Genomic DNA, 27,812 nt, shown 5'->3' with positions numbered 1-27,812 from the left:
AAAGTTCTTTTATTACACGAGAACGTGAAAATGACTTTCAATATCTGCGCGATGTTTTGGATGAGTTTATTAATAGGTTTAGTTTTGCCACTGGTCAACATCGGCATGAAAATTCCCCAGCAGACATGCTCAGTGTTAGACAACCCCAGGTGCACATGCCAGTTTGAAGGACCCTATTACCACAGTGTGAAATGTTCAGGTATCGAAGACGTGAATAGCTTTCAAGAAATGTCAGCGAGGCTGAGCGAAACAGCAGTGATTCTAGAGATAGAAATGATTAATTTTGAATTTTTGCCCTTATCATGTTTTGCTAACTCTACAATACAAACCTTAATCATATCAAATAGCACATTTAACAGAATTGAAAACTTTACTGGGGAAAATGGATTAAATTTGCACCACTTTTCTTTACAAAATGTAAAATTTGGTGAAGAAACATCCTGGCAGCAGTTTTCCAGTATGAGGCAACTTCGAATACTCTTTGTACATAATTCAACCATCGGTAATAAAATACCAGCCACTTTTAGCGATTATGTGAGCAAATCATTAGAAGCTGTGACGATATCTGAAAATAATATCACAGAAATTGAAACAGACAGTTTTGCACAGCTAACAAATTTAACATACTTGCGAATTTCTCACAATAAACTGACTACATTCTCTCGGAATGTGTTGTCGGTTCCAACAAAATTGACGAACCTTCTCTTAGAGTAAGTAAGATAAATTTTCCTTTATATCTTGAATCATCACCTCTGTTTGTGAATTAGCTGAAAATGCATTCTAATAAGAACTTAAACCTTTGAGTTTCATTTTTTAATTGCTACTATGGATATATTAATATAGCGTTATACATTGAATGATATGTACTCGTTTTCATTTTAGTTTGCAATTTTAAGTAAATTCCTTTTAATTTTAGCAATGCACTCTTAATTTTCCTGTGAAAGCATTTTAGAATTTTATTATCTTGCCACTTAATAGTAAATGCTATGTGAAATGTAAGAATTAAAATATTGATTTGAAAATAAAATAACTGTTTCTGAAAAACTAACTCTTTTTAAATTATCTTAATTACAATTAATATCATTGGTACATTTCAAAACATAGAAAAGCAGTCTCTTATCTTCACTTGTAAATAATAATATAATCCTATTTATAAGCAAAACAAAACATAAATTAAAAATTATAATTAATAAATTAAGTATTTTCTTTATTTATGCATATTTATTTATTTCTTTGGCAATTACACTATATTCCCGTACCAACCTACCTTCAAAAAATTAAATTCAAAATAAAATATAATTTTAAATAAACATTTCAATTATTAAACTTTATATATAATTATTATTTTATTAAATTTTAAATTATTATATTAAAATTATTAAATCAAATTAAGTTTACTTAAGTATCGGATTAAGTCATAAAAGTAATATGTTTGTTGTTTTCCTTAAAAATTAACTGTATTTTCTGTTTCCTTGATTCTTTATCTTGTTGTTTTCCATTATCTGCCAAATTTGATGAATTTGATTCCTTGCTCTGAATGAGGAAGATACAACACATTTAATACATTACAGGATAGTTTGTAAAATATAATTATTGGTTATCTTTAGTATGATGCCTTATTAATGTTTGAATAAATGCCATATACCTTCAGACATATGGAAGCCTACGAAAAGTGGTCATCATGAAAGAGGTTTCGTTCTATTACATTCTGTATCTACTGGCATATTTCTTCCTTTCTATATTTCCTCTCTTGTTTTCTCAGCATATGATTTAGAAACTTCGGATTTATAACAGCGTAAAATACATGCACAAATAACAAGAAATCATTTGTAAGTTAAAAAAGATTACTGAAATTGCTAAATATATAATATAATAATATTAGTATGTCTTTATTTGTGCTTTTTAATGTGGATATGTTTATTATTTAAGTGCTATGTTTTCATTTATTAAACGTGCTATATTTATAAGCTGCTGCTTTAAGAATAATATGTATACCGCATATTTTAGCCCTGCTGGTTTTCACACGGTGAAATTAGCAAGAAAATGGGGTAACATATGCTAAATCTATGTGTGTGTTTATGTACATGCCTTTAAATACCGAGCAAGGGAGAAATCTAGAATCGTAAATGTTCTGTCTACCCCCAGCAAAGTGAAAATGGTCTACCTTAAGATTAACTGCAGCGCATCTACAGGAAATTTTTGAAAGTCAGCTATCTTATCTCAGAAACTATGAAACATAGCAAAATAAATTGGGAGTAAATTCGTAGAACCAGTTTGTAGTACAAAGTGATGTATTATCGACATCAGTCCTTGAAGAAAAGTACTGGAATGCAGAAATCTTAATACCCGATCATCCTCATATATATTAACATCGCAAAGCAAAAAATCTTTAAAAGAAATTTGTCTTCATAGCAGTGATAGGAAAATAATAGCATACAAGTTTAAATGCTATGCTTTGCCTTATCTTGAAGTACAAACTGAAAGTCTAGGAAGATTTGTTAAATATTACGTGAACTGGATTCTTTGAGCCTAAACGTAACTAGTTATTCCAACTAAACTAATTTTCTAGCTCGAGTATTGTGGTTGTTGGCAAGATATTAGCGTGTGATATATGCATTGTGTTCTTTCACGGCCTACTGCCACCAGGCTCATTCGACGCCTAGACAAACAGATTACCATTCACGCAGGCCAACGTCTGCAAGTATGCACGTGCAAGCAGTGGACGACCTGGCCTGTGCATTGGCAAAATGTCACTATAATGCAACAAACAGTCGTATATAACATATTTTGTATAAATTGCTACCTTACCTGCACAGCTACAATACTAACATAAGGGTTGCTACAGACAGAATATCAGAAAGGGTAAAAATAGTACAACTTTATGATAGGCACACGGGAAAAGTACATGAGGAGGAGAGAACGATTTCTTCTCCATCATTATGTGAATCAACGAGGTGAAATTTAGTTGTAGTGGGACGTTAAACCCGAATACTTTGCATTGACAGATATGTTAAAAATTCATCGTGGTGACAAAAAAAAAAGTAATCAATGAAGTGGATCTCAATATCTGATGCGGGGCTTCGAGCAACTTTCCCTGTGTCTATTGATCTGTAAGCTGAAGTTAAGTCCTGCAGACTGGGCAATTTAACGTTTTCAGTTTAACCACGTTATCTGTTCTGATAACGTGGACGAAGACTAACATATAATAACATAAAATATAAGGTAGTCTATCTGATTTATTTTTACTGGAGCGTTTAAAGTATCGGCTGCGAGAAAATGCAAAAGCCGGAATATTCACTTTAATATCAAGCTGACGAATTCTAACAGCGCTGCAAAACTCTCATTCTGTCTAAGCAACTTATATGCTCTAAAAGCTAATTTGAATATGTAGAGAAAAAGTCAAATTGAAGATCAAAATCATAGTAACTAGTTAATTAGCATAAGAACCTTACACCCTTATATTTACGATGGATGGTTTTACGATAGAACTTTAACTGGACGAAGGTACTTGGAGCTATTGCAAACTACAGCACTTGCTTTCCTAGATGCTATGCCGTTAGTCATCCTGCTTTCAGCAGGGTTGTAGCATGACGATATCTCACCACAATACCTGGCTCTTTCAATGTAACATCGGACAGTTACGTGAAGTAGTTACTGAGATCAACTAATCTAGCTCCGCTAGACTGTACTTCTTTTTGCGAGGTTGCGTGAAAGAGTATGCTTTGGTGTTCGAAGAGAGTGTATCTGACCAAAATCTGACGTTATCATAGTAGGAGATTAGGTTTTCTCTGTTGAAAAGATTAGTTTTATTATAGGCTGTCTTGCAAATAGTGTAAACATAACAGGTTTTTATTTATTTTTATTACAGTAATTTTACAAAAAATAATTTTTTGCAGTATGACAAAATTTTAGGCATGTTATTTTATATTACTGATTTTTCAAAATTTAGATTCAAACACTTAAATTTTTATTAAATTGGGACTTAAACTCCTCACTTGCTTTAAAATTTTAACTTATATATAACAAACTACCTAAGGTCATTTATTAGCATCAATGGCATACGAAATAAATTGAAATTATTTCTGAGTTTTATTTCCTGCATCGCTTAGAAAATCTACTCTAGATGATGAGAAATGTAAAGCTCGATTAACTTTGCTTGTTACTTACAAATAATTTAAACCTGAATTGCAAAATATTTTCTTTTGGCACTGCTTCGAAAGCATTTCTTTCAGGTTGTACATTCATTTGAAAAGGAATTTAAAAGCTTTAAATAAAATCAGTTGAAAACCATAAAACCACCCCACCATAAAAAAGAGAAAACTGGTAACTGACTATTTATGCTCATAAATTCCTACACTACATCGGTTACCAATAATAGAATAATAGTATTAAATACAAGAGTTTTACAGAATAAATTTATGATGCGCAGTATTTTATCAATGTCAAAAACACAATAGTTTTACGGAATTAATTTATGATACTTTGTCAAGATTAGTTTGTGGTAAGATGAATTAGTGGTAAGGAATTCGATTACCAATAGTAGAATAATAATATTAAATACAATAGTTTTACAGAATTAATTTATAATATTTTGCCAAGATATAAAGTCACGTAAGAAGTTCGATTACGATATAGGAATAATAGTATTAAATACAATAGTTTTACAGAATAAATTTTTGATACGAAACATTTTGTCAAGGTAGAGTTAGTGGTAAGAAGTTCGATTACCAATAATGGAATAATAGTATTAAATAAAATAGTTTTACAGAATTAATTCATGATACTTTGTCAAAATCAGTTAGTGGTGAGGAGTTCGATTTACCAATAATAGAATAATAGTATTAAATAAAATAGTTTTACAGAATTAATTTATGATGCGCAACGTTTTGTGACGATAGAGAGTAAGTGGTAAAAAGTTCAGTTACCAATAATAATGGAATAATTTCCTCCGGCTCCAAAAATAAGCAACAAAGCAATAAAACAACGAAATAAAACAAAAACTATTTAATAGAGAATCGTGGTTTTATCCAAGAGGTTGGTGTGCTATTACTAGACCACACAGAAAAGAATAAAACATAGATATACAAAAACACATGTCTTACGACAAATACTTCTTGAAAGAATCTGGGTAAGAAGAATGAGTAATGGGAACATAACGTTTGTAGAGTCATTAAGTTATTTTCAAAGCAGCTGATGTGAAAAATGAGCAATGCCCTCGCCGGAACTCTAATCTGGACATCTCGAATACGCACCGAGTGAGCTAGAGTTACACCACGAAGGCATGCAGAAAGGAGGGAGAAAATGCCTTATATACTCCCCCTTTTAAAGGGTGACTGGGAATTATGGGACCCAATCGCCAAATTCTGGTGTGAAGAATCATCCACCACCACCTTTTAGTTCGGGCGCCATTTAGAGTCATTAAGTTATTTTGAGGCTCTAGACATGACAAATGAATAATGCCCTCACCGGGACTCGAACCTGGAATACGCACCGATTGTGCTACCGTTACACCACGAAGACATGCATAAGGGAGGGAGAATATACTTTATACGCTAATAACGGGTATGATATACTATTTGCATTCGTCGATGCAACCTCTACCTCACATGTAAATTATATGTTTTAATTCTCCTTCTTACATTCGTAAATTTTCTTTCAGCGTTTGTTGCGTATTTTTTTAGTAATATTAAATACAGTACTTAGCAGAATTAATTTATGATATGCAACATTTTGTCATGATGGAGTTTAGTTGTAAGAAATTCGATTACCGATAATGGAATAACAGTATTAAATACAATAGTTTTACAGAGTTAATTTATTATACGCAACATTTTATTAAGATAGAGAGGTAGTGGTAAGAAGTTCACTCCTGTGTAAACAAGATTACCGAATCTAGAATTTCTTTCGACACACTAAGTGCTGCCCTCTTTTTGTGAGTAAACTTGCATCTAAACGTTTTAAGTACTCTTGCTCTTTTACTACTAATTATTCAAAGTTCTTCTTTTCGTACTTGATTTCTACGCCGATAAGTGAAGTGATTTCTATACCTAATCATTTGATGTCCGTCAATTTCCATAAGTCAGCATTTTTCACTCATACTATCTCAGCAAATCTCATTTACAAATCGTTTAAAGTTAATTAAGACAACTTTGTTGGAAATTCTATTTAGTTCTTAAATGATCTCGTAGACATTATAACGAAAGTGGTTAAATTTTTGTGTAAGTATATCTTTTGGATAACGAATTCTTAAATTAAATTTGCTTGATAATTATTTGATCAAACCTAATGAAAGCAAGATATTATTAATCAAAAACATTAATTTCCGAAATCTAACTGTGGATCAAAATAAAAAAAGAGTACACTGACAGTGCTAGAGAAACTGTTTACGAAATAGTCAGAAATGATTGGTCCTTCTGAAAGCTTGCCAGGGAAACCTATTAGCCGTATTTTATGAGAAAAGGTCAGAGTACTTAAGCGTAAATATATCTCTGGATTACTCTCTAAAGCTATTAAAAAATGGAAATTTATATTTGCACTGTAGAGACATTAGGTTATTTGGAAAGAGGAGACATGCAAAATGTGCAATGTCCTCGCCGGGTTTCGAACACCGGACCTCTCGAATCCGCGCCGAGTGTGCTGACCATTACACAACGAAGGCATGATAAGAAGGCAGGGGGAATATTTTATGGATTAGGGGACCCAATCACCAAATCCTGGTTGTAGAGAGCTATCATCCACCACCTTTTAGTTCGGGCGCCACTTATAGTCATTAAGTTATTTTGATGCTCTAGACATGCCAAATAAGTAATAGCTTTTCAGAAATAACTTTTCTAATTGCGAAATATCTAGATCAGTCTATGTCACATGCCTTGCGTAACGCTGATAACACATCTAACTAGGAACCTGAATTGAAACTTTCGAAAATTAAAACCTCTCTTTCTTAGAAACCTAAACCAAAACCTTCTCTTGGTGAGCTTCCATGTTGGGTAACTGCACACTTTAGTTCCTACCTCATTTCTCTAAATCTGTTGTTTCGATCTCATCTATCTATTGCAATAGAATCAAAAATGCAAATGCTTCCGAATAGGCCCTATTGGAGTGCCAAGTAAATTGTGGCTGCAAATAAAGTTGAATACTTAATCTTTCTCGATTGCCAAGTTTCCTCTTCAGTATGGGTCTACGTTCTACGCCATCAACATTACTACGGCTTTTTAATTATATATATATATATATATATTTATTTATATATTTAATTATATATATGTTTATATATATACTACGATATATATATATATATACTACGGCTACGCAGTAAGTAGAGGGTGGGTGTATATATATATATACAACCACCCTCTGAAGTGGCTCGGTGAGCTCTGTTTTTTATTGTTCTTGTAAATTGTGCATCTTTTGCTTTAAATTGACTGAATTAAGTTCTTTTCTTACGTTCCGGTTAAGGTTTTTATGTCGTTAGTTAATTTGTATGCAATAGTTGAAGAATTATCAACAATTTAATAGTAGAACTTTTGCTACCCCTAACGTGGCTGCTATTTGTTTACATTTGAAGCTCTTAGCCGCACAATGAATTGTGTCAGTTGGTGCACAAACTAATCTCTGTCTTTTTTCCTGAGTGGGGTCAAAATTTATCGTTAAATTTTAGTGCATCGGTTGTTCTTGCGTAGAAACTGTTATTTTAATTGCAAATTTTTTCAAATGTTTTTAACTGTATTTAGTGTTTTAGGTTTTAACTGTATTTAGTTACAATTTTCAGCGAAAATTTTTTAGTTTTTATTTTGCATTTACTTATTTTACTTTTTAAGTTTTCTGCTTTTCCGCGGAGTGAGAAATGTATCTCTAATGATATTGTATGGAACATGTTTAAATGAATTGCGGCAAAAAAATGTGTATAATTTAATAGGCCGTGTAAGGACGTTATAAGTCATGTCCACATCAGACGTTTTTAGGAAGGTTTGTCTTCAGCTATATTAGAAATTTTAGTCTTTCCTTCAACGCTGTTGGATTATTATTTGCATTTTGGCAAAGCACTGAAATTCGTCTCTTAAAGGCAGGGATGCCTTCGTGCAGAGCGTTTGAATGGAAATCGTCTCGTTACACGGGAATAAAGTTGGTTTGAACTGCCTGTCCTCAGCAGTATTAACGTTTGACCGCCGATGGGTGATAGAAAGCGATTTTTATTAGGCAGTAGATATATTCTTTGAAACAATTATAAATTTATGAAAGAAAGCATATAAACTGTTGAATGAATCTTACAAAAGAATTTTATTTATCGGTAAGGTGCATTATTATGTACATGTTTGATTGAATAATTATAACTAAACGAGGTTGACGAGGTTGACAAATGATTTATTTGTAAAACGCTCACTTTAATAGGATGTTCTCGCTATATAATTTCATATTCAAAATATTGCGTTCCTGAATTATTGCGAGAGCAATCATTTTTACATTGCAATCACAAGTAGCAACAAGAATACAAGTAGCAATATAGTATACACAAGTAGCAATTTAATACTTATGCAATATGTATTAACATATTGGGAAAATTAAAATGAAATAGAAAAGACAGTTCTTAATTAAATTTTATTTTCTATTCTCCCGAAAATGTATTTTTCTTTTAAATATAATACACTTGCAGACCTCCTTATAATTTACTGTGCATGCGTAAGAATAAGGCTATTTCTGGTTGCAAATAAGCCCGAATTTCTCCTTGTTCCGTATAAAAGCACTGAATAATATTCGAATAACATTTGTTATAGATTGGAGGATTTTTTAATTAGGTTTAATTAATTTTCTGGCTTGTAGAAAAACGGAATACTAATTTATCGCTGACGAAAATTTCAATTTCAGAAAGATACTTTAATGATAAATAGGCGTGCAACTGCATGAAAGAAAAAGTGAATTTTTAAATAATGGGTGCGCAACATACCTCGCAAATCGTCTGTGTCGCAGTTACATATTACTATTAAATCTATACTCAGTAAATTATCCAGTCAAATTACTGTTAAATCTATACTCAGTAAATTACTCAATAACATTACTATTAAATCTACACTCAGTTAAAACAGTAAATTTTAACGTTCCAAATCCCTTAGTATACCATTGCAATAAAAAAAACCTCTACACAATATATGGATGGATCATATTTGATTCTGCTGGTTAGAAGGAAATAAACAGGTACTAAAAGTTTACAGGGCTCAATCCGATTGAAGAAATTCAATCCTTCAATTGTTTCCGTGAACGATAAATATATTTTCTATTAAATAAAGCATGGGAAGCTGAAATTTCTCAAATGTGAGGAAAAAAAATTCATTTTCTTTCTGTATTCTCCTTTATCTTCAAAATATGCATATTTAAAGTTGTATTTCTTGAAGCTGAATCTTACGACTAAAATAATATATTGAATTAAATTAATTCTATCCTTTTTTAAGCAATTATAAATTGAGGAATGCATAAAAATAAATTTAATATTGATCTCGTATAGTAAGTGTCTCCTATGGCATATTTTGCTTTGCCCTATCAACTGAACCCCTACCCCTCTAGTACTACTCTCATCCATTATCTGTAAGACGCGAGAACTCTTCCCCAATCGTGTACTACATAGATAAGAAGGGAATAAATCAAAGTAGAATAAAATGAATGGGCACTCTTCGCAGAGCGCCATATAAATCTCTGTCGAAAGGAAAACTTAATGCTTAAGTTTAGTACTTTTGATATAGTAAGTTTGGCACTTCATTGGAAATTTTCTTACAAATGTAGCAAAGAAAATATCAAAGACTGCGAAAAGATTATGATTATTTTTTAGATGATATATCTTCTTACTCTGAGACCTTATCTTGAATTGTATGGGTTGCTGACTCCAGAAGAGAAATGAAATAATATATTAGAAGTTGTCAGGAATTCAGAAATCATTTTTTAATATCTAGTTAAGCAGCATTTAACAATTCTTAAAAATCCTTAAAATTGTATGAAAATTTGCGTCTTTCATATGCGATTCAGTCTTAAGTTTCCAGTCTTAAAAATATCTAACTTAGGAGATATATTGTTAGAGGCATTTTGAGGTCAGAAAATTTCTCAGTTTAGTCTTTTAAGTTTTTATGCACATTACATTAATGTTAAAAAATATTAATTATCCAGACATCCTGGCAAATTCCTAGTTTTGAGAAGTATTTCCAGTCTTATGCCAGATCTGTATTTTATACTTTAGGTTATAAAATGATTGCGTAACCTTGTAACAAATTCCACAGTTTGCAAAATTTTATAAATGCAAATTTCTTATTTTTTTATCAATATTTCTATTTCATACAATTTACAATGTACCTAACTGATCATTTTCTAAGCATAAAATCATTGATGCAGTTAACAGTTCCTTATATACTAAGCCGCAGACTGATTGTTTGCACTCAGCCTAGAGATGGTTGTTACTGTTTTACGTTCACTTATCAGGTTCAATGTTCTGTCTAACCTTCTTCGGGAACATGCAAGGACCTGACTCGGAACAGAGAGCTTACTAAAGCTATGTTCAACAATTGTGGGAAGTAGACAGGATACACAAGAAGGGTATACAAAACCCTTTATTTTTCTCAATTTACAATAACTTTCGTACTTCGGAAATACACAGACCCGCTACTTGGGGTCAAAACGTAAAAGTATAAAAATAAAACTAAACTCTAATTTAACTTTAAAATAATAAACGTGGAAGATTGGCCTTATATTAACAGGAAGCCGTATGTAGTACAGAGAACTGTGAACACTACAATACGTTTAAAAATTATCAAGAGGATTAAAACCTCTGGCCTGGAAGGCAACCAGCAACTGAGTAAACTTCTAAGGTAAGCGGCCTGCTTCGACTAACTGCTTCCTCTCTTTCGCTTGGCAAAAAGCCACAACTTAAGTACTTGGCGTTCGCCAGACAAACTTTGCATAAAAACTTTAACGCTTATAATTCTGGCCGGAAGTAGAAAATAAGAAGTGATAGTAAAGATTTAAAATAAAATAAATGTTAGTAAAACTTAAGATCCTTACACACTAACCACACAAATTTACGAATAAAAACTAGTAAATCTAATAACTAACTAAGGGAAATATTTATTGTATTTCACATTAATTTGAGCTATCCTTTTGCTCTTTTCTGAATAACACAATAAAGCAAGACAAAAACAAATATACATCTAGTTATACCGAGATAGCAATTTATGTGATATAAGGTATAAACCCTCAACGACTCTATTTTGGCGCGCTAACTGAAAGGAGGTGGACGACAACAATTCGTCACAAGCAGGATTTGGCGACTGGGTATCTTAATCCCCGCCGCCCTTTAAAAGGGACGTATATAAGGTATTTTCTCTCTCCTTCCAGAATGTCTTCGGGGTGTACCAGTAGTACACTCGAGAAATCCAGGTTTGAATCCCGACAAGGGCAATCCACATTTTTCACGGCTCCTGCGTCACCATAACTTAATGACTCCACAGTAAATTCCTATTCATTTATGCACGAAATAATAAGAAATTTATTACAATTTATTGCATAACTTCCAGTTTTCCTGGTTTCTGTAAGTAGATGCTCTTGAACAGATATTAATGTTTTTAATACTGTTTTTCTAATATATTGATATTGTATAAACTCATATAAATGTCGCGAAATAAATCTTACTATATTACACATATTTCCAATCTAACTAATGCCTTCTAAGTGATAATAAATAGGTCAGCAAATTTAATAATGGTATTGAAATTAAAAGAATGGCTATTATTAATATTGCTGGCGTAAAGTAAAATCCCTAACTTGTATGCAACGTTCAGGCACATAATACATAAATAATTTTAAGCGCATCTTTCTTAAAGGGTTTAGAGACCAAGGCCTGTCAAAGTGTTTTTCAACTGCAATAAGAAAAAGAAATATTTTTTTTAATTTAACACCGTTATGGTCACAATTAATCTTAGTTTATTTTCAAGTAAAATAACTGCAATTTTATATTTCCTAATGATATCCATGCAATTTTTAAAGTGCCAAGGAAAGCGTCAAGGAAAATATCACATTGCGAATGGCCAAATAACATTTAATTTATGTATTACAGCTATTATTTACAGTATGTAATACATGTTTAATAATTTTGAAAATTTTAATAATAAACTAATAATTTTTTTTAAAATAACAAAACATTCAACACCTTAAAAATAATAATAATAAATTAGCCTTAAATACTTTCCATTAATTTTAAAAACAAATATGCCTGATCTAAAGGAATTAAGCGTAGGAACAAGATTGTTTTAAACCCTATAGAATACTTACTTCTATATTATAGGGTCTCTGTCGCATTCGTAAACTGTGAATTCACCAAGGCTAGAATTTCTTTCTTACAGGTCAATGAATCTGCTTTCGTTTCTGTAAAAATGCACTTACAATCGTCCCCTGAGAAAATTTGCCTAAGACTATTTATATTTTACTCCAAATACCTGGCAAATCGGAAACTTTTGTTGCTCAGAGGCCTCGCTATCTTTTCTTTTCTTTTCTCTTTTCTATTTGTCGTTCTGACTCTGTTCACAGTGCTTATTCGAAAAAGCTAAAACCGTCTCGTTCCAATTTACTTTAGCTTTTACAGTGTTTTCTATTTCTTAATGCAATTTAAGGACATTGAAAGCTATTTTAAAAAGGAAATGACTTCGAAAATGGGAAACAATAAGATATATTTTAGAATGATTTGTTACAGTGTGATGAAAATGGGAAAGAAGAAGAAATAACATAGAATGATTTTTTGATGACCTGAATTTGCATAAAAATAATTTGACACGTAAATAAAACTATTTTGCATGAATCTGATTGAAACCTGGTGAAAAGTGGCATAAATACATAAGTAATTAAACGGTAATTATTTTTTTTTTTTTTGCAGTGGCAGATTGCAAACAGTTACAGTGTAACACAGTCCATTAATCTACACAAGACCAGGTGTGGCGGTCTCTTTATTATGTAGGCACCTAATAGGTGAACCGCCCTCCCCTCCTACAGTTACAACCATGCTTTCTTCGGGATTCGAACTCAGGCCCTTCGGTATCGCAGTCAGGCTTCCCTAATCACTATACCATCTGGGCGGCTCAACAGTAATTAAATTAACATAAATTAAATAAATTACCATAAATTTAATTAACATAAATACATAAATAAGAAGTAAGTGAATTAACATAAATAGTCTAAAACAGTTCTTGTCTAAATTAGCATCTTCAAACACATTTATGAGAAACTGATAATATTTATTTGTCTTTTCTCTGAAATTTCATTTTAGTTAATAAGTGTTAAGAATGAATACAATAATACCTTTGTTGAATGTGTACATTTCTAATATACAAGATAATGTCTGGGATTTTGAAATTGAAGCGTAACAGAAAATTTTAAGAAAACATATTCGTGATTCATAAAGTGTTAGTTTTACAAAAAGTTACTTTTGAGTACGTTTTGGCAAAATAGAATAGTTGATATCATTTTGGCAGTTATTTTACTGCTAAAAGTTTTAATTTTTGGTAGGCTTTCTTTTTTTTCATTTCCAAAATGGTTTTAATTACTCTTAGAGTAGAAACCTTTGTTTTGTTTAATTCATTGTCTAGATAGTCTCACAGAAAATAATCTTAAGGTGAAGCATCAGATCATTCCTAATGAAGTTTTATGAACTGAAAGTTTCGCTCTGTGAGGACTTTGAGTATATTTTTAAGAATATGTGAAGATGCGAAATCTGTATGGGAAACTCTGTTATCGTTTCGGAGCATGAGATTATTCATGCCTCAGAAAGAGCATAAAAATTTTCGAGGCATAGTTTACTTAATCGATTTTGGCATCTGGTTAAATAAGGTTTGGTTATTCCACTGGAGCATCTATCCAGAATCATAACGCCTGAGCGAACCAGGTTTATGGAATTAAGCGTTATCTGTTTTGCTCATGTATCCAAACTTCCTTTCTGGCCTGAAAATGAAAGCGAAATTCAAGCGTTATCGGTTATTAAGTATGTACGCAATCACCTTTTTCGGAGAAGATTAGAAAACGACTCTGCTGCCTAATCATTTTCAAGGATTTGTCTCTCAGATGACGATATCAAGGAGTTTCTATAGTGTTCGTTTTATTCAAAATTTCATGATTTGAGAGCTTACAATTATAACTTATTCTATGTTTGTTTGCATTGAAGGATCCGATTTCCACACTATTATATAGAGCTCCTGTAGTACTAGTTTGGTTAATTTGCTTTTCTGAGGCGTCTTTTCGGAAATTTCATAGCTTTTCTTTAATTGGAATTTTTACTCATAGTTGACTGAGGGAAAGTTATTAGCTCAAAACGAGTTAGTCCAGAAGGGCTATTAATTTCCTTTTGGCATTTTGCGTTGGTTCACTATAAATGTCGGTTCACTTTTCGAATTGTTGCCAACAAATATTATATTTTAAGAAATTAAATAATGAAGAATCTGCATAAATGTATGTATATTTCTCGCAGTGTGGTAAAACAACGGTTCCTAGAGCAATCCAATTTTGAATAACGTATGTCAACACCCGAATATGGACATCTGGAACCCTTAAGTTGAAATTTGAAATTCGTTTTATGACTGATCTCATATTTTGTAACACTTTACCGAATTTTTGATTACCAAACTCAACTATTTCAAATCGAGCAATGACAACACTTTGCGGGAAAAACTATCTCCAGTGCGCGAGATTGTGTATCGGAAAACTAAAGATATGCTCATTTTAAAAATATTTTGAGATATTGCTATTGATTAAATTTTATGGTTTAAGTGTGAAAAACATAATGTTTAACAAATAAAGGTAACACACAAAACATTAAAACAACGCCTCTTTGGGCGTAATGTAAAATCTGGAAGCTAGATTTTTTTTTTATTTTTTTTATATCTTTATTTTTAAAAACATTTTGACATAATTTCTGTATCAATCGAAGTGCTAAACTCCCCGAATTTAAGAGACAACGTAAGTTATTTTTTTATGTTAAATTCGTATTTGAAAGAAAATCTATGCAACTGATATTTAGCCTCTTTGGGTAGTTTGATACATTAAATTTTGCGTTTTAATGTATATACATGTTTGTGCTTATATGTTTGTGCTGTGTGTATATACATGTTTGTACTTGCTTGTGTTTTAAAATATATACATTGATATATATTAACACTTAAGTTATATTATAAAATTTTGAGAGTTCTCCTATGTTCTTCTACTTTAAACCTAATTTACATTTTTCTTCGAATGTTTTTGTCTTCTCTCATAATACTGTTTTTTTCAATCATTAATGCGGAATGATCAGGAACTGTACCTCTTATAACATGTAACTTCACGTATTGTTGTTCTTTGTCAAGTAGAATACTTGATAAGGAGCTTCACTGTCAGAAAAAACATCAATTCAATTCACGTTTTCAGTAGCTCTTGCAAATTCTTATGGGAATTTTTATATAACTAATAATTATTTGTGGGGTGTTTCTTATCCGAAAACTTGAATTTCGGGAATTTGGGAAAGATAACGGGATAATGCCCAAGGCATCCGTTCGCCTATTTCAAACATCGGGAATCGTTAAGACAATGTGTTTGTTCATAACAGAATCTTTGGAATTTAAAGGGTAGCGATCTGAATGTCATTATTCTAACATACAAATACTTAACGTTTCAGTTTTATAAATAGGTAAACCTTCATTAGTGCAAAGACGTTCAAGAAATTAAAATGGAATTACATTTTGAATTCCAGTATTCTCCTCGAATTTTTTAACTATCATAATTGGGATTTCGCGTTAATACATATTTTGTATATATTTGTAGCCATGAGAAATCCATATAAGATAGCTTTAAGCAGCAGGCATTTATATTTGATAAATTTAGTTTTTTTCTCCTGCTCTGACAATGCATGCAGTTGCTTCATCAGCAGTGCGAATCAGAATCCTGTAGATCATTTGCGCAAAAGTTGTTTATAATATGGAGCAAAGTTCTATTTTCTTGAAGAACAGAGCAGTGATTTTCCTGTCTTGGTAGACTGTTCAGATGCATCTGTAATTACTACCAGTTAAACAATATCTCATTAGCTTAGAAGAGAAAACTTATGATGAGTAAAAATTTCTTCATTACCTCTTAGCTCTGCCTTGGGTACAGATCTAGGATGATGATCTTTCTTCTTACGACAAGGAATATTTTCATTTCTTTTTAACCGTGGTTATAGCTTTATAACAACATTTGCTAGAATAAAGAATTTTAATAATAAAGGATTCCATCATCATCATTAAATTGTTAGCTTTGTCTAGTATCTTGCTTTTATTCAACACAAATTATATATCAATCCAAAAATTGAATTATATTTTTCTTCATCTTAACGAGAACTGTTTTCTCTTTTAGTGTTAGCTGTGAAATGTGATCCCATAATCTGAGCCAATATTTCGTAAAAGGCTGTTTTACATCAACATTTGTAAGGAATGTATTTTTGCACAGACCACATTTTTAGCTTAATCGCTTATTATTCACGGAAGATTCAGCACATACATCATCCAAATAGCGACAAATAGGAATAATATGAATATTAGTTTGACAATTTATGTGCCGAATATTGCGCAAAACACGAGGTGTCAGTGTCAATGAAGTAATGCCATAAAGACTACTGATGTAAAAACTCCAGAGCTTTCTTGGGGAAGTGCATGGCAGAGAGACGGATGAAGCGTGAAACGTTTGTCTCCCAAGTTGACTTAGAATGCTTAAGAGATATCCAGAGGTCAATAAATGAAATACTGCAGAGAAAAATATCTTAAGCTGTTCAAAATAACATATATAGTTAATATTGTATGAAGAAAAATTTTTTAATTAAAGTAATAGACAACATCAAAATAAATGCTCATTTAACCTATTTAAAAAAATCTAGGCATCACCTTTCTCTTAACATAAAAGCTATAAATTATTAATAACTCTGTATTACATCGTAGAGATCATTAAACCTCCATTGGAACCGTTGACTAGTTTGAGTGTAAATTTACTTATGTTCTTTTCAGCATTCAAATCCATCAATACCGCGATGACTTGAGTCCGAAAGAGATGCATACGGATAGACGGGGCACCATATCAAAACCCTGCTGGCTAATACCAAGCACTTATATTTCAATGTAATTCATTACGAAATTTAATTAATGTGAGGTATACGCATTTCTCTTGAATTGATACTTGAAATACAACTCTGAACATGGTTTACGTCAGCAGTTCTCAACCTGTTGACTAAACCATCTAAACAAAAATTAAATTTGTACCACCACTACAAAGTACTACCAACACTACCATTATTGAACAAAGCTTAGATCACATAAATGTACGAGTGTTAGAGAAAAAACTCGATCAGGATGTTGTGGTTTTAATTTTGAATTTAATAGTTAAAAATATTTTGCTTATTTTGCTAATATGGATCTTTCTATTTGTTAACTGGGTATGATTAACCATTTATATCAGGACAGCACGCACGGTTCAAAGCGACATTTCTGTGTAGCATTGTAGGACGTTCTTAGATCATAAACTCACTTTTCGTGATTTTTCATTTTAAATGTTTTACATATTTTGTTTTTGCTATTATCTTTTTTATTCAACTAGAGCTAAGTTAGATTTGAATACCCTATTTAACAGAGGTTTAAATACTACTCCAAAGCAACTGTTTTCTGCAAAAACTTGCTCTTGCCACAAACGGGTTTCAAGCAAAAAGGACAGAAAACAATTATTTGATTTTGTGAATAAATGATTCATTCTGGGCTCAATATTTTAATTGGACAAAAGCATCATTTTTACTTTCTAGAACCCAGTGGTAAAATGACTGTAATTTATATATTAATATTTTAATGCTTAGTGTTGTTGACCTTTATTAATCTTATCTTGCACCTGGTAAAATTCGTGTAACTTGAACGTTGTTCAACTTATACCGACCTCCTTTTTTATCCTTAATATACTGAGATTTCCCTCATGGTTTTCTTTTTTTAGATGAGTAGAATGCAAATAAATAAATTACCAGTGAATTTATAAAGAAAGGAGCGTCATACATTCAGTGCAGGGCCCACCAACGGCCGAGCGGTAAAATCGCTGAACACTGGTAGTTCGGTCCGAGGTTCGAATCCCGCGAACGGGCTGGCTGCATGGGCGTTTTCGTGGTTTTCCCCATGTGTAACGTGTATACGAGCCAGTTTCCCTTAGAAAGTCCTCCACGAAAGGCATCCCTCCCCTTAGGCAGATAGCCCTAGTGTGCTTTGCCGTATTCTCAATACACCAACACCAACACCATACATTCAGTGCATTTGATTCAAATTTGCTATTTCAATAACGTTTTTGTCGATTTACTTAATTTTATTTATTACTGTATCCAGTTTTCTTTGCATTTAACTCACTACCTGTAATACAGAGACGCACAAATATATCCGGCATAGAAAGGCAAGGAAAATTTAAATCCCCTATTCTCTGTCTGTAAGGGTTATGTCAAATTTACGCAATATACTTTTAAATATGTATACGCATGGAAATATCGCCTAAAGGAATTTTTGAGTTTTAGCGAAGTTTTAAATGAATTCATCGATATCTTTTGCAGATGTAAATGCATACTTTTAGATATTTTTTCTACACCTGCGAGTTCTGTTGAGCCATAATAGAGCAAGAGGATGACTTTATAAATTCTAATTTTCACAACCTCATTTCTGCATTTGCTATTGATACCGGCAGCCTCTCTCAAATAATCAGAACTATAAATATCTCTGGAATACTTTTCTCTAAATTAGTTTTGAACATATAAAACAGTGCATATTAAGAAGATATACTTCCTAAAATTTCGCTAGCTGTTTTTGGTAATTCTTGTGTAAAGATGTTTAATCAAATCTTTGAATTATCGAGCTTTAGTAGTTAGTAAGCAACATCAGTAACTTAAAAATAAAGCTCTCTTTCGATCTCTTGTTAAAAAATCTCTTAGGAATTCATCAGCTTTATACAAATTTTACCGGATAATTTTATATTTGTTTGGATTAATTGTTTTTGCTTCAAATTACCATTTATACCAAGGATCTCAGAGTTGCTTTCTGCATTTATTAACATTTTGGAGCCTAAATTTCACGCCATTTTGGAATTGTAAATGTCATATATACAATTTTTTGGCATTTTTGGCATTATTTTTGTCATTTATACAATTTTTGGCCTTTTATTTGTAAAATCAAAAAACAAAAAGCATTTTATTTATTAAAATCAAAAAGCATTTTATTTGTAAAATCAAAAAACGTGTCTTACATTAAATTTTTAACAATGCGATTTTAATTTAATTAAAGTTTTTCCTCTTAATCCGCATAAAATATCTTCTTAAGATAGTTCTTTCGGTGTTTCGCAGACATTGGATACACTGTTTCTTACAGCCTTCAAAAATCTCTTAGTAAGTTTATTAGATTTACTGTCAGGTTATTGCATCATATTATTATTTATAGTTTTGATTATTTGAGAGAGGCTGCCGGTAATCGGGTTATTACATTCAAGCTATATTCAAACCAGCTTGAATGTAAATTTACTAATGTGCTCTTAAGTATTCATATCCATGAGTACAGCGATAACTTGCGCCAGAAAGAGATGCATACAAATAGACGGTGCACTATATCAAAAAGCTGCTGCCTCGTTTAAAGCACATATATTTCCAGCTTTAATTGGGAATATAAGTGCTCTTTAGTTGATGGAAACGTATAGTAAAACGTTTCAATAAAAACACCAGAACTTTTCCATAGCTTTAAATTCTATGTTTAGGATTATTTCAATGATTGTATGAGTATGAATCACTTTAATTCTATATAGCTTTATAATTTTAGATGTGTTTATTTATGCAATGCAACATGATTCTTTTCCATTCCTTTTCAGCCACAATAAAATTCACACTTTACCAGCCGGTGTATTTAATGGTATGCCCCAATTAAAATGGGTGAGTCTCAGCAACAATTCAATTTCATCATTGCCTCAACAGGTATTTAGCTCACTTTGGAAGCCTAGCATGTATTTGGATTTAAGAGGTAATTATTTTTATTAAGAAAAGTATTTCTGAGTGAGATATTTTATTAATGAAAAATTATTTCACACTTATATTTTAAAGTGCGCATATTTAAATTAATAAATAACAGAAGAAAATACGTAAAATCTAAATTCTTTTTTAACTGCGCCCATTATACAGCTTTTAAATCCATAAAATTGTATTGTTTATGACTAAAACATCTTTAATCACATTTCCGTGATACTTTGTTTGCATTTTTGGCATGTATATTTGTGCTAGATAAATACTGACGAATGCTTTTACTTTTAAGCAAATACAATTTTGAGAATGCGGAAACAAACTCAAATACTTAATAAAAATATTAAAAAAAAACAAATGTCCTTCAGAAATTGGTATCTATTTTAATTTTTGACTACACTAAAACAATTCACCGTAGAGCATAGTAAGCCATAAAATATAAAAAAAAGCAATAGGACTATAAAATAGTGGAATAACTATTGACTAATTATTACTAACGAAATAAATTTACAGCTGTTAAATACTATTTTGCATAAACCAGATTGCTTTCGTTTCATCTAAATTGGCTTCCTAACGCAGTCATTTTACTTAAACAAAAATTTCAGTAGAACCCCAAGCACCTCAATATGTAATTTTTCCTGTACGATGTCTGGTTATTTATAAGGATCACAAAAAAGGAATTGGAATTGATTTCACTGAACATGAAATTACCGTTTTATGAGATTTCTAATCCCAGTGTTACCATGAATGTATACTTTTTATGAAATTGTACTAGTACAATATTTTCTTAAAGACGTGCAAGCAAAAGTTTTCTTGCTTTATGGAAGAAGCATCGTTTGAATTTCAGTCAAATCATTGATTGCTATATGACCACAACGCAATATGGCATAATCTCTCTCTCTATGTATATAAAGAAGAAATTCTGTGTGTTTGGTTGTCCTTTAATAACTCAGTCACTACTATAGCTATTGTCACCAAACTTCCTACAATTCTTTTCTGGTTCCTGTAAAAGGTCGACATTCACTTTTTTCCAACACAAAAGTAGCTAAAATCAGAGATATGAATTAAAAACTCGGAAAAACGATCATTTTCGCCCTCATTTTCCGAGTGGCAACAGTCTCGCAAGCTGGAGATGAAAATCTGCTTTATTTTGAAAGTTGTTGCCACTGCTCGCTTTCAAACCCTAGAGTTTGTTAAGAAAACAATTCTAAGTTTTACGATGAAATAAAAATAGCGTTGCCAAACATTAAATACATTATTCCCGATTCCAAAAATTCGTAAAAATCGATTTCGACTATTCTCATCTTCATACGACTTTAATCAGCCAAAATACTAATTAAAAACTCTGAAAGAGTTAATTTTCGCTTGCATTTTTCCGAGTGGCAACAGTGTCGGGCATTGGAGATAAACATGCTTTATTTCCAAAAGTGATCCGACTGCTCTCTTTCAAACCGCAGAGTTTGCTAATCACAAATATGTAAGCTTTATAAAATCTATACATATAAAGACGTATGTCTGCTTGTGTTTGTTGTTTATTCCCGTTATTGATTTCCGATCAATTATGATAACTTTTTGCCACGTTTATTATACTAAAATTGAAGAGAGGTGAAACATTGGATGGAACTTAAGCTTTTACGCCCATTTGATTAGAAAGACGAAAATCATTAAAAATTGCATGCCATTGTTTCTGATATAAAGAGAGAGAATTAGCTTATTTTATTGCGAAATGCTTTATGTGGGTTCCATATCGCATCAGGCTGAAAAATGTATGATTATGAATCGCATCTTTTGCATCGTTATTAGAGAAGGATTACAGCGGTATCGTTCTCTATGTTGTTAGATGCATTACTCTCAATATAACTTAACTGGCATCGGGTACTTCCGCTAGTTATCAATAAATGCGATGAAGCAATCGTTCGCTACTCACGTTCTTCGAAATCGACAGTTTTAGGAGATTTAATGTAGGTTTCAACAGATATGAACTTAGAGGTTTACAACTCATTTTGGGGCATCTCTCCACTTTCATCAGATATATGTGAATGTTATTTATCTTAATATTACTTGTATTCCAGTAGTGCATTCGAAATTATATGTAAAACATCAAATATTTAATTTTTGCACTTTATAAAGTCTACTTAAATTTAAGGTGTATTATGCTTAATAAAAAGTTATTACCTATACATTTATTATTCTATAAAACATTAGAGTACATAATAAATAAATGTTTCTATTGTTTTCTCTGTGCTTGTGCGAGGCACAAAATTAAAAATTTCAGCTCTTTCGGGTCAGGTGGTTTCATGTGCCTATAAAGTGGTTTCTGCTTCTATAATTTTGTTCCAACCTGAGTTTGCTAAACCAGACAATTCCTTTCCTCGAAATTATAAATTCGTATCTAAGAAACCCTGATATATTCGATACAGCGTGTACATTAATGCCCTAGTTGTTTCAATATTCTGGATAGTAAATTAATTAACCAATCAATCAGTCATTATATACGCATTAATGCGTACAAAATTTTGCTTGTTCTAACTATTCAATTTTCAGTATTATAAAGGCAATTTTATTTAATTAATGTATGCTACGAGATACTGCGAATTCGTTTGTGATCTACAGCTATGAAATCAATAAGTGTCGCAATAGGATTACTTAATTTTTTCTTGGCCATTACTCAGCTAACTTAAGTTTAGACTTTATTTACTGTAGTTTGAAAAGTACTAAGACGCATTTGGTTCTTTATCATTTGTGCATTTATTAGGAAGAAACATTTAATTTTTCCTAGTACCCTGTATTTGCATTCACAGTTTAGCTAATTCTTTAACGCAAGATGCCTAATAAGATGTAATAATAACGCAAGATGTAATAGTATAATTTATTACATTTTTATTTACGGAAATAAATATATGATCAGACAATTTAATTTTTATGGAGCATTTAGTGTCGGTGTTTAATGTTCTGTTTTCAATCACATTTATCAGTTGATTTTTCATTGATCAGTTAAAATGATTTCTGAATTTTTTAAATTCTTCCAAGTATTCCTGAACATATCTATTAATTTATTAGTCGATGCATCTGAACAGTCTTTAGAAATCGAACTTGTAAAAAGATTTTAGACGTATTTCACTGAATTCATTTCCAAATTGAAAAAAGGCCAATCAAGAAACCACTTTGTTCGTTAACTAAGAAACATTGATCTTCACACAATAACCATAATCGGATAATGTTAACACTTGCAACCAAACGTTCCTTAAATCATTCCCATGCTACAGTTCAAAGAAAAAGAACATTGCTGCTTAATATCGTGACAACATTTCTAATTGTCTATTTACGCAAATCAACTTCGTTTTCGGGAGAAAATGCGGTATTTTCTCATAAGATGGTGTTTTGTGTTGCATTTAAATGCACGAGAGTTTAGGTTGTTTGGTTGTGAAAGGATAACATTTTATTTTTCGGATAGTTCGGTTGATGCATGACGTATTTTAAATCCATAAGTATTTTAGAAAATGACTTGTTTTTATCACATACCAATCGAAACAATCTTGACTATTCGCTACTTTCTACCGAGTTAAATTGAGTCTACTTTCCTATTTGAATTTTCCGTTTTACAAGGAAGTTTTTTAAATAGTTTTACTGCAGTTTTTACCTATTATATATAATCTTGTAAAAATTGCTTCACGAATTTCAAAATCATTTATGCATTTGTTTAAAAAATATCTGAAGGCATTCAGATTTTCGTTTTTCATTTATTTATTTATTTTGTATAAATGTTAATTTTTTTAAATTATTATTTCATGTATTTGATCTTTTTACATTGTTTGTGCCTTTGATGAAAATAAATAGCATCTTCTAGCTGTAAATGTATTCGGCCTTGCCGTTTTTCCAAAGGGGGGGGGAGAGAATTCTTTTTTTCTCTAACAGATCCGCACCTTATTATTTATCGATTAAGGTAAGGTATTTATCGAAAATCATTGCTGAACCTATAGATCATGTTGATGACTACTCTGCGATAAATTTAGCCAGTGTGTAACTCAAGAAGCGACAGATTTTTTGAGGAACTTATTATTGTAAAATGGAGGTGCTCAACAGAGTCGATGTAGGATCATCCCAACTTTCCATTTTTTAAATTCTGAAATATCAAAGAGGAACCCAATTAAACAAATTATTCCAGTTTACACTTCCATCCGCTACAAATCAAAAGGAACTGAAGATCGATTAAACAAGGACTTTCGGTGAGAGAAATAGTTGCAGATTTGGAAAATAATTTTCTGCAATAATCAAATCTTATGATTAAAATCAGTTTCACATCTGGAGGAGAAAAGACGCTAAAACAAAAGTTTTAATTATGTAAAAAAAAAAAAAAAAAAAAAAAAAAAAAAAAAAAACATAGTTCAGCGTAGATTTTGAATAAAACTCAGTCGATCTGAAAGCGATCAAAGACAGCTCCATGGTTTAAAAAAATATTTTTGCAAAATGTGGGAAGTAATAATCCGTTTTATATCGAAAACAACGGGCGGAAAAAAGTAAAAGCAAGGTGCCGTCATCTATCAAGTAAAAAAACCATTAAACTTAGAAACCTGAGATATTATAATAAAGCATTAAGAAGCAGTGATTGGATCTAATTCCATTAACTAAAGATCATAATATGTTTGTAAATGGGAAAAGATTTTAAAAAAATTCACTCTCTGAAGAATTTTCGCTGAATCAAAGATAAAATTCAATTACATGGCCAAATAGTATTAGCTATCAAAAACTAGTTTATTTATTGTCAGCGAGTACTGTACTCATGGCTTCTCGTTTCCGAGTAGGTTGTGTGTTCCGTAATGCAAAATTTTAGTTTACCCATTATATGTCAAACCCCACTAACAGGATACACTAAAAATTTCTGCAGGTTTGAAATCAGAGACAGGATCTTTAAGAATTGTACTAATAGGTGAAACAAATGACCCGCACTTTGAAATTCTGAAGAATATCAGCAGTGTTTTTAACTGGTTAAAGAATACATTGAATGATGAAAAGATTATTATTCTTATTTCTAATAGCGGAATGTAAAATTGAAGGCAAGACGAACATTATTTAAAATCTTTATTGATGACGTAGGAGAAAAATCCTCTGTTGATGTCAATCGATTTCAAACAACTGAATTCATGAGAAAGCGAAATTTCTTAAAAACAGTCTTTAAGAGGAAGAAATAAATAGGAGTAAAAAGAAGCAATTTATTACTTATCAGGATAAAAGGATTTAGCATGCGGAGGCAATCAAGCAGAATGTTTGCGATAAATAGTACGGTTTATCGCAAACATTTTTTCTATACGAAAACAGTAGTAATAACGATAAACCGTAGTGTAGGAATTAAATTCATTATGTATAATTAGAATATCAAGATTAAAGGAATTATCAAGTTCAGTTTCAAAAGTGAAATGTCTCTCGAGGTCAATCGCATTCATAACAAGTAACATTTTGGTCGAATCTTTTTTGTTACAGTTTCGAAGTGCAAATGTGTTATCAGCGTAACGGATTCAGGGCTCAAAAACAAAATTTCAAACAATTTGATTTCAAAATGATGCAAGCAAGTAGTAATTGACAGCGAGTACTGTACTCATGGCTAATTTTTCAACTTCATCATAGTAAATATTTTGGACAAGAAGAAATTCTGAGTCAAAGAAATTTTACTGAGAGAAATTTACGAAATAATACGTGCAAAATGGAATTCTCGAAATCTGGTTTCAAGAAATTTTACATTACTATGTCGCAACACTTTAATTTATGTTGGCTGTAGTTCCTGTTGAAAGTTTTGAGGCTGAAGAAAAGAACGAGACAAAAGCATGGGACTTCCATCAAAAATGAAAAACAAAAGATTTCTTTCAAACGGTAAATAATAATTCTAAATTTTTTAACTAATCATTACAAAAAAAAAAAAAAAAAAAAAAAAAAAAAGGAAGAAAGCGGAGTTTTTCCTATAGCCCAAAGGTAAAATGATAAAAACATACATGGGTTGCAAAAGCTTCGCCTCGGAGAAAGAAATTTCGCTTTTAGAAGCTTTGAGTGAAGACCATGTTGATGAAATTTTTGATTGCATGGGAAAAATTTACAAAGACATTTTGCTTGAAGGGAAAAGAAACAATTTTTCTTTTGCGTTCCACAAGAAGCAAAAGACTATATGTTTTTTGAGGATCAGAAAAGACTCAATTAGATATCGGATAAGGATTTTTGTTGCCGTTTCGCGCATTGCAATTATTATCACGATTTAATTTCAAAGAAAAATATGATTTCTATTAATAATTTCTTTACTTGTCATATCTGATTATGTGTGGACTAAATTTTGTTTCAAAAACGAAAATCGTTGAAATGAAGAACACATTTTTCAAGGTATTCAACATAACATATCAAAATGTAACGCATTCCAAAATAAAGTAATCACAGGTGTGTGTTGAGGTCTGGATAGTGATAAATTTGTTTTTCATCAAATATCACTGTTTTATAAATTTATTCTTTCAACCGCCCGTTAACAAATTCTCCCCAAGGACCGACTGGGGGACAACTCCCGGCGTTCTGACTAGAACCTGTACATAGAATTGGTTTCTGGGTACATAATAAGTCTTCATGTGACTATAGACATTGTTTCATTCGGTGGTAGGTTCAGGTTTGGCAGAGACCGTACTGGCACTTCGTTCTCTTTGTAGGTAACTGAGTGTCGATCGCCAATGACTTGCGTACTATGAACTGTGGCTGTGTGCAGTTTTCTCCTCCTGGGTTGACCGAAGGGTTATTACTCCTTGGATCGCCTCTAGGGTTTGGATAATTAATAACAGTGTTAAGGGCTTCAAATAGCCCAGGTCTGACAGTCCGTTCTCCCTTGTATACTGTTCATGAATTTGACATGTTAATGATGCTTAATACTAAAAGTTACTAGATGGTCCTAATATCATATCAAAGTTAGACAAAAGTGATAAATTAATTTGACAATTAATTTGATAAATTAATATGAGGCAATTTATGAAAAACGAATATGTCATTCAGACGAGTTTTTATAGAGAGAACATCATCTTACATATATTCGTACCGTTATAATACGAATATAAGATGAAGAATACAGAGAAATTATTTGGAACATTTTGCTTGTTCTACAAAAGCCATTAGACTCTACGGCTGACTATTACTTTCACGGAGTAAAAAGTTTAGTTCTTTTATAAATTTTCAATTATGTTTTATTATAACTCTTGTTACAGTGTTTAATATTAATTAGTCCTGCAATATTTTACTACCATGTGTCTTTATTCTTCTTTGCAGGTAATCCAATTAAATGTGATTGCAGATTGCTGTGGGCTGTGACATCTCAAAATAAACCTCATGACATCATTGGTCAATGCACTCATCCAAAACGCCTTTTTGGAAGAGATTTAAAAAATCTTACAGTATCTGATTTCGAATGCTAGAAATTAAACCCTCGCTTGGACAGTTAACATGACAATGAATATGTTTGTATCAACTGTTGTAAATATTTATTTAAAAACAAACGCCCAGAGTGATTGGAGGAAGAGGAACGAAATTAAAATTTTGATGATTAAAATTAAAAACAGCAAAATTGACTGCAAATTAATTTTACTGAGCGTAATAAAATATTTTTTAAAGTCAACTTTTTTTGTCTCAATTTATATTCAAATTAATAACAAATGTTTTTGAAGCTATATTTTTTCTTTGAAGTAAGAAATGTTCTGTAAATGATTTAAATAAATCACATTTATGTTTTAGTTAAATGATATAGCTCACTTACATAGCCCCTATATGC

The 27,812-nt window shown here is 31.5% G+C and overlaps 1 protein-coding gene across 1 annotated transcript; it reads left to right on the top strand.

The window, feature by feature from the left end:
- On the top strand, positions 1–27,659 carry LOC118182847 (uncharacterized). Its single transcript, XM_035352238.2, has 3 exons — positions 1–710; positions 19,885–20,033; positions 27,314–27,659. Exons 1-3 carry the CDS (start codon positions 31–33, stop codon positions 27,457–27,459), a joined length of 975 nt encoding a protein of 324 aa, XP_035208129.1. The 5' UTR covers positions 1–30; the 3' UTR covers positions 27,460–27,659.
- Positions 27,660–27,812: the final 153 nt, after the last annotated feature.

Source organism: Stegodyphus dumicola, chromosome 5 (genome assembly GCF_044657685.1).
Source record: "Stegodyphus dumicola isolate Sdum_Otavi_A_Nest chromosome 5, ASM4465768v1".
NCBI classification, from domain to species: Eukaryota; Metazoa; Arthropoda; class Arachnida; order Araneae; family Eresidae; genus Stegodyphus; species Stegodyphus dumicola.
The sequence above is the reverse complement of the archived record's forward strand: the minus strand, read 5'-3'. Positions and strand labels throughout refer to the sequence as shown.

What these genes read in the sequence shown, in the direction of transcription:
- LOC118182847 (XM_035352238.2), top strand. Translation starts at nt 31, where the DNA reads ATGACTTTCAATATCTGCGCGATGTTTTGGATGAGTTTATTAATAGGT. An exon ending in TTGACGAACCTTCTCTTAGA is followed by an intron (nt 711 to 19,884) that starts GTAAGTAAGATA and finishes ATTCCTTTTCAG; the next exon opens with CCACAATAAAATTCACACTT. An exon ending in CATGTATTTGGATTTAAGAG is followed by an intron (nt 20,034 to 27,313) that starts GTAATTATTTTT and finishes TCTTCTTTGCAG; the next exon opens with GTAATCCAATTAAATGTGAT.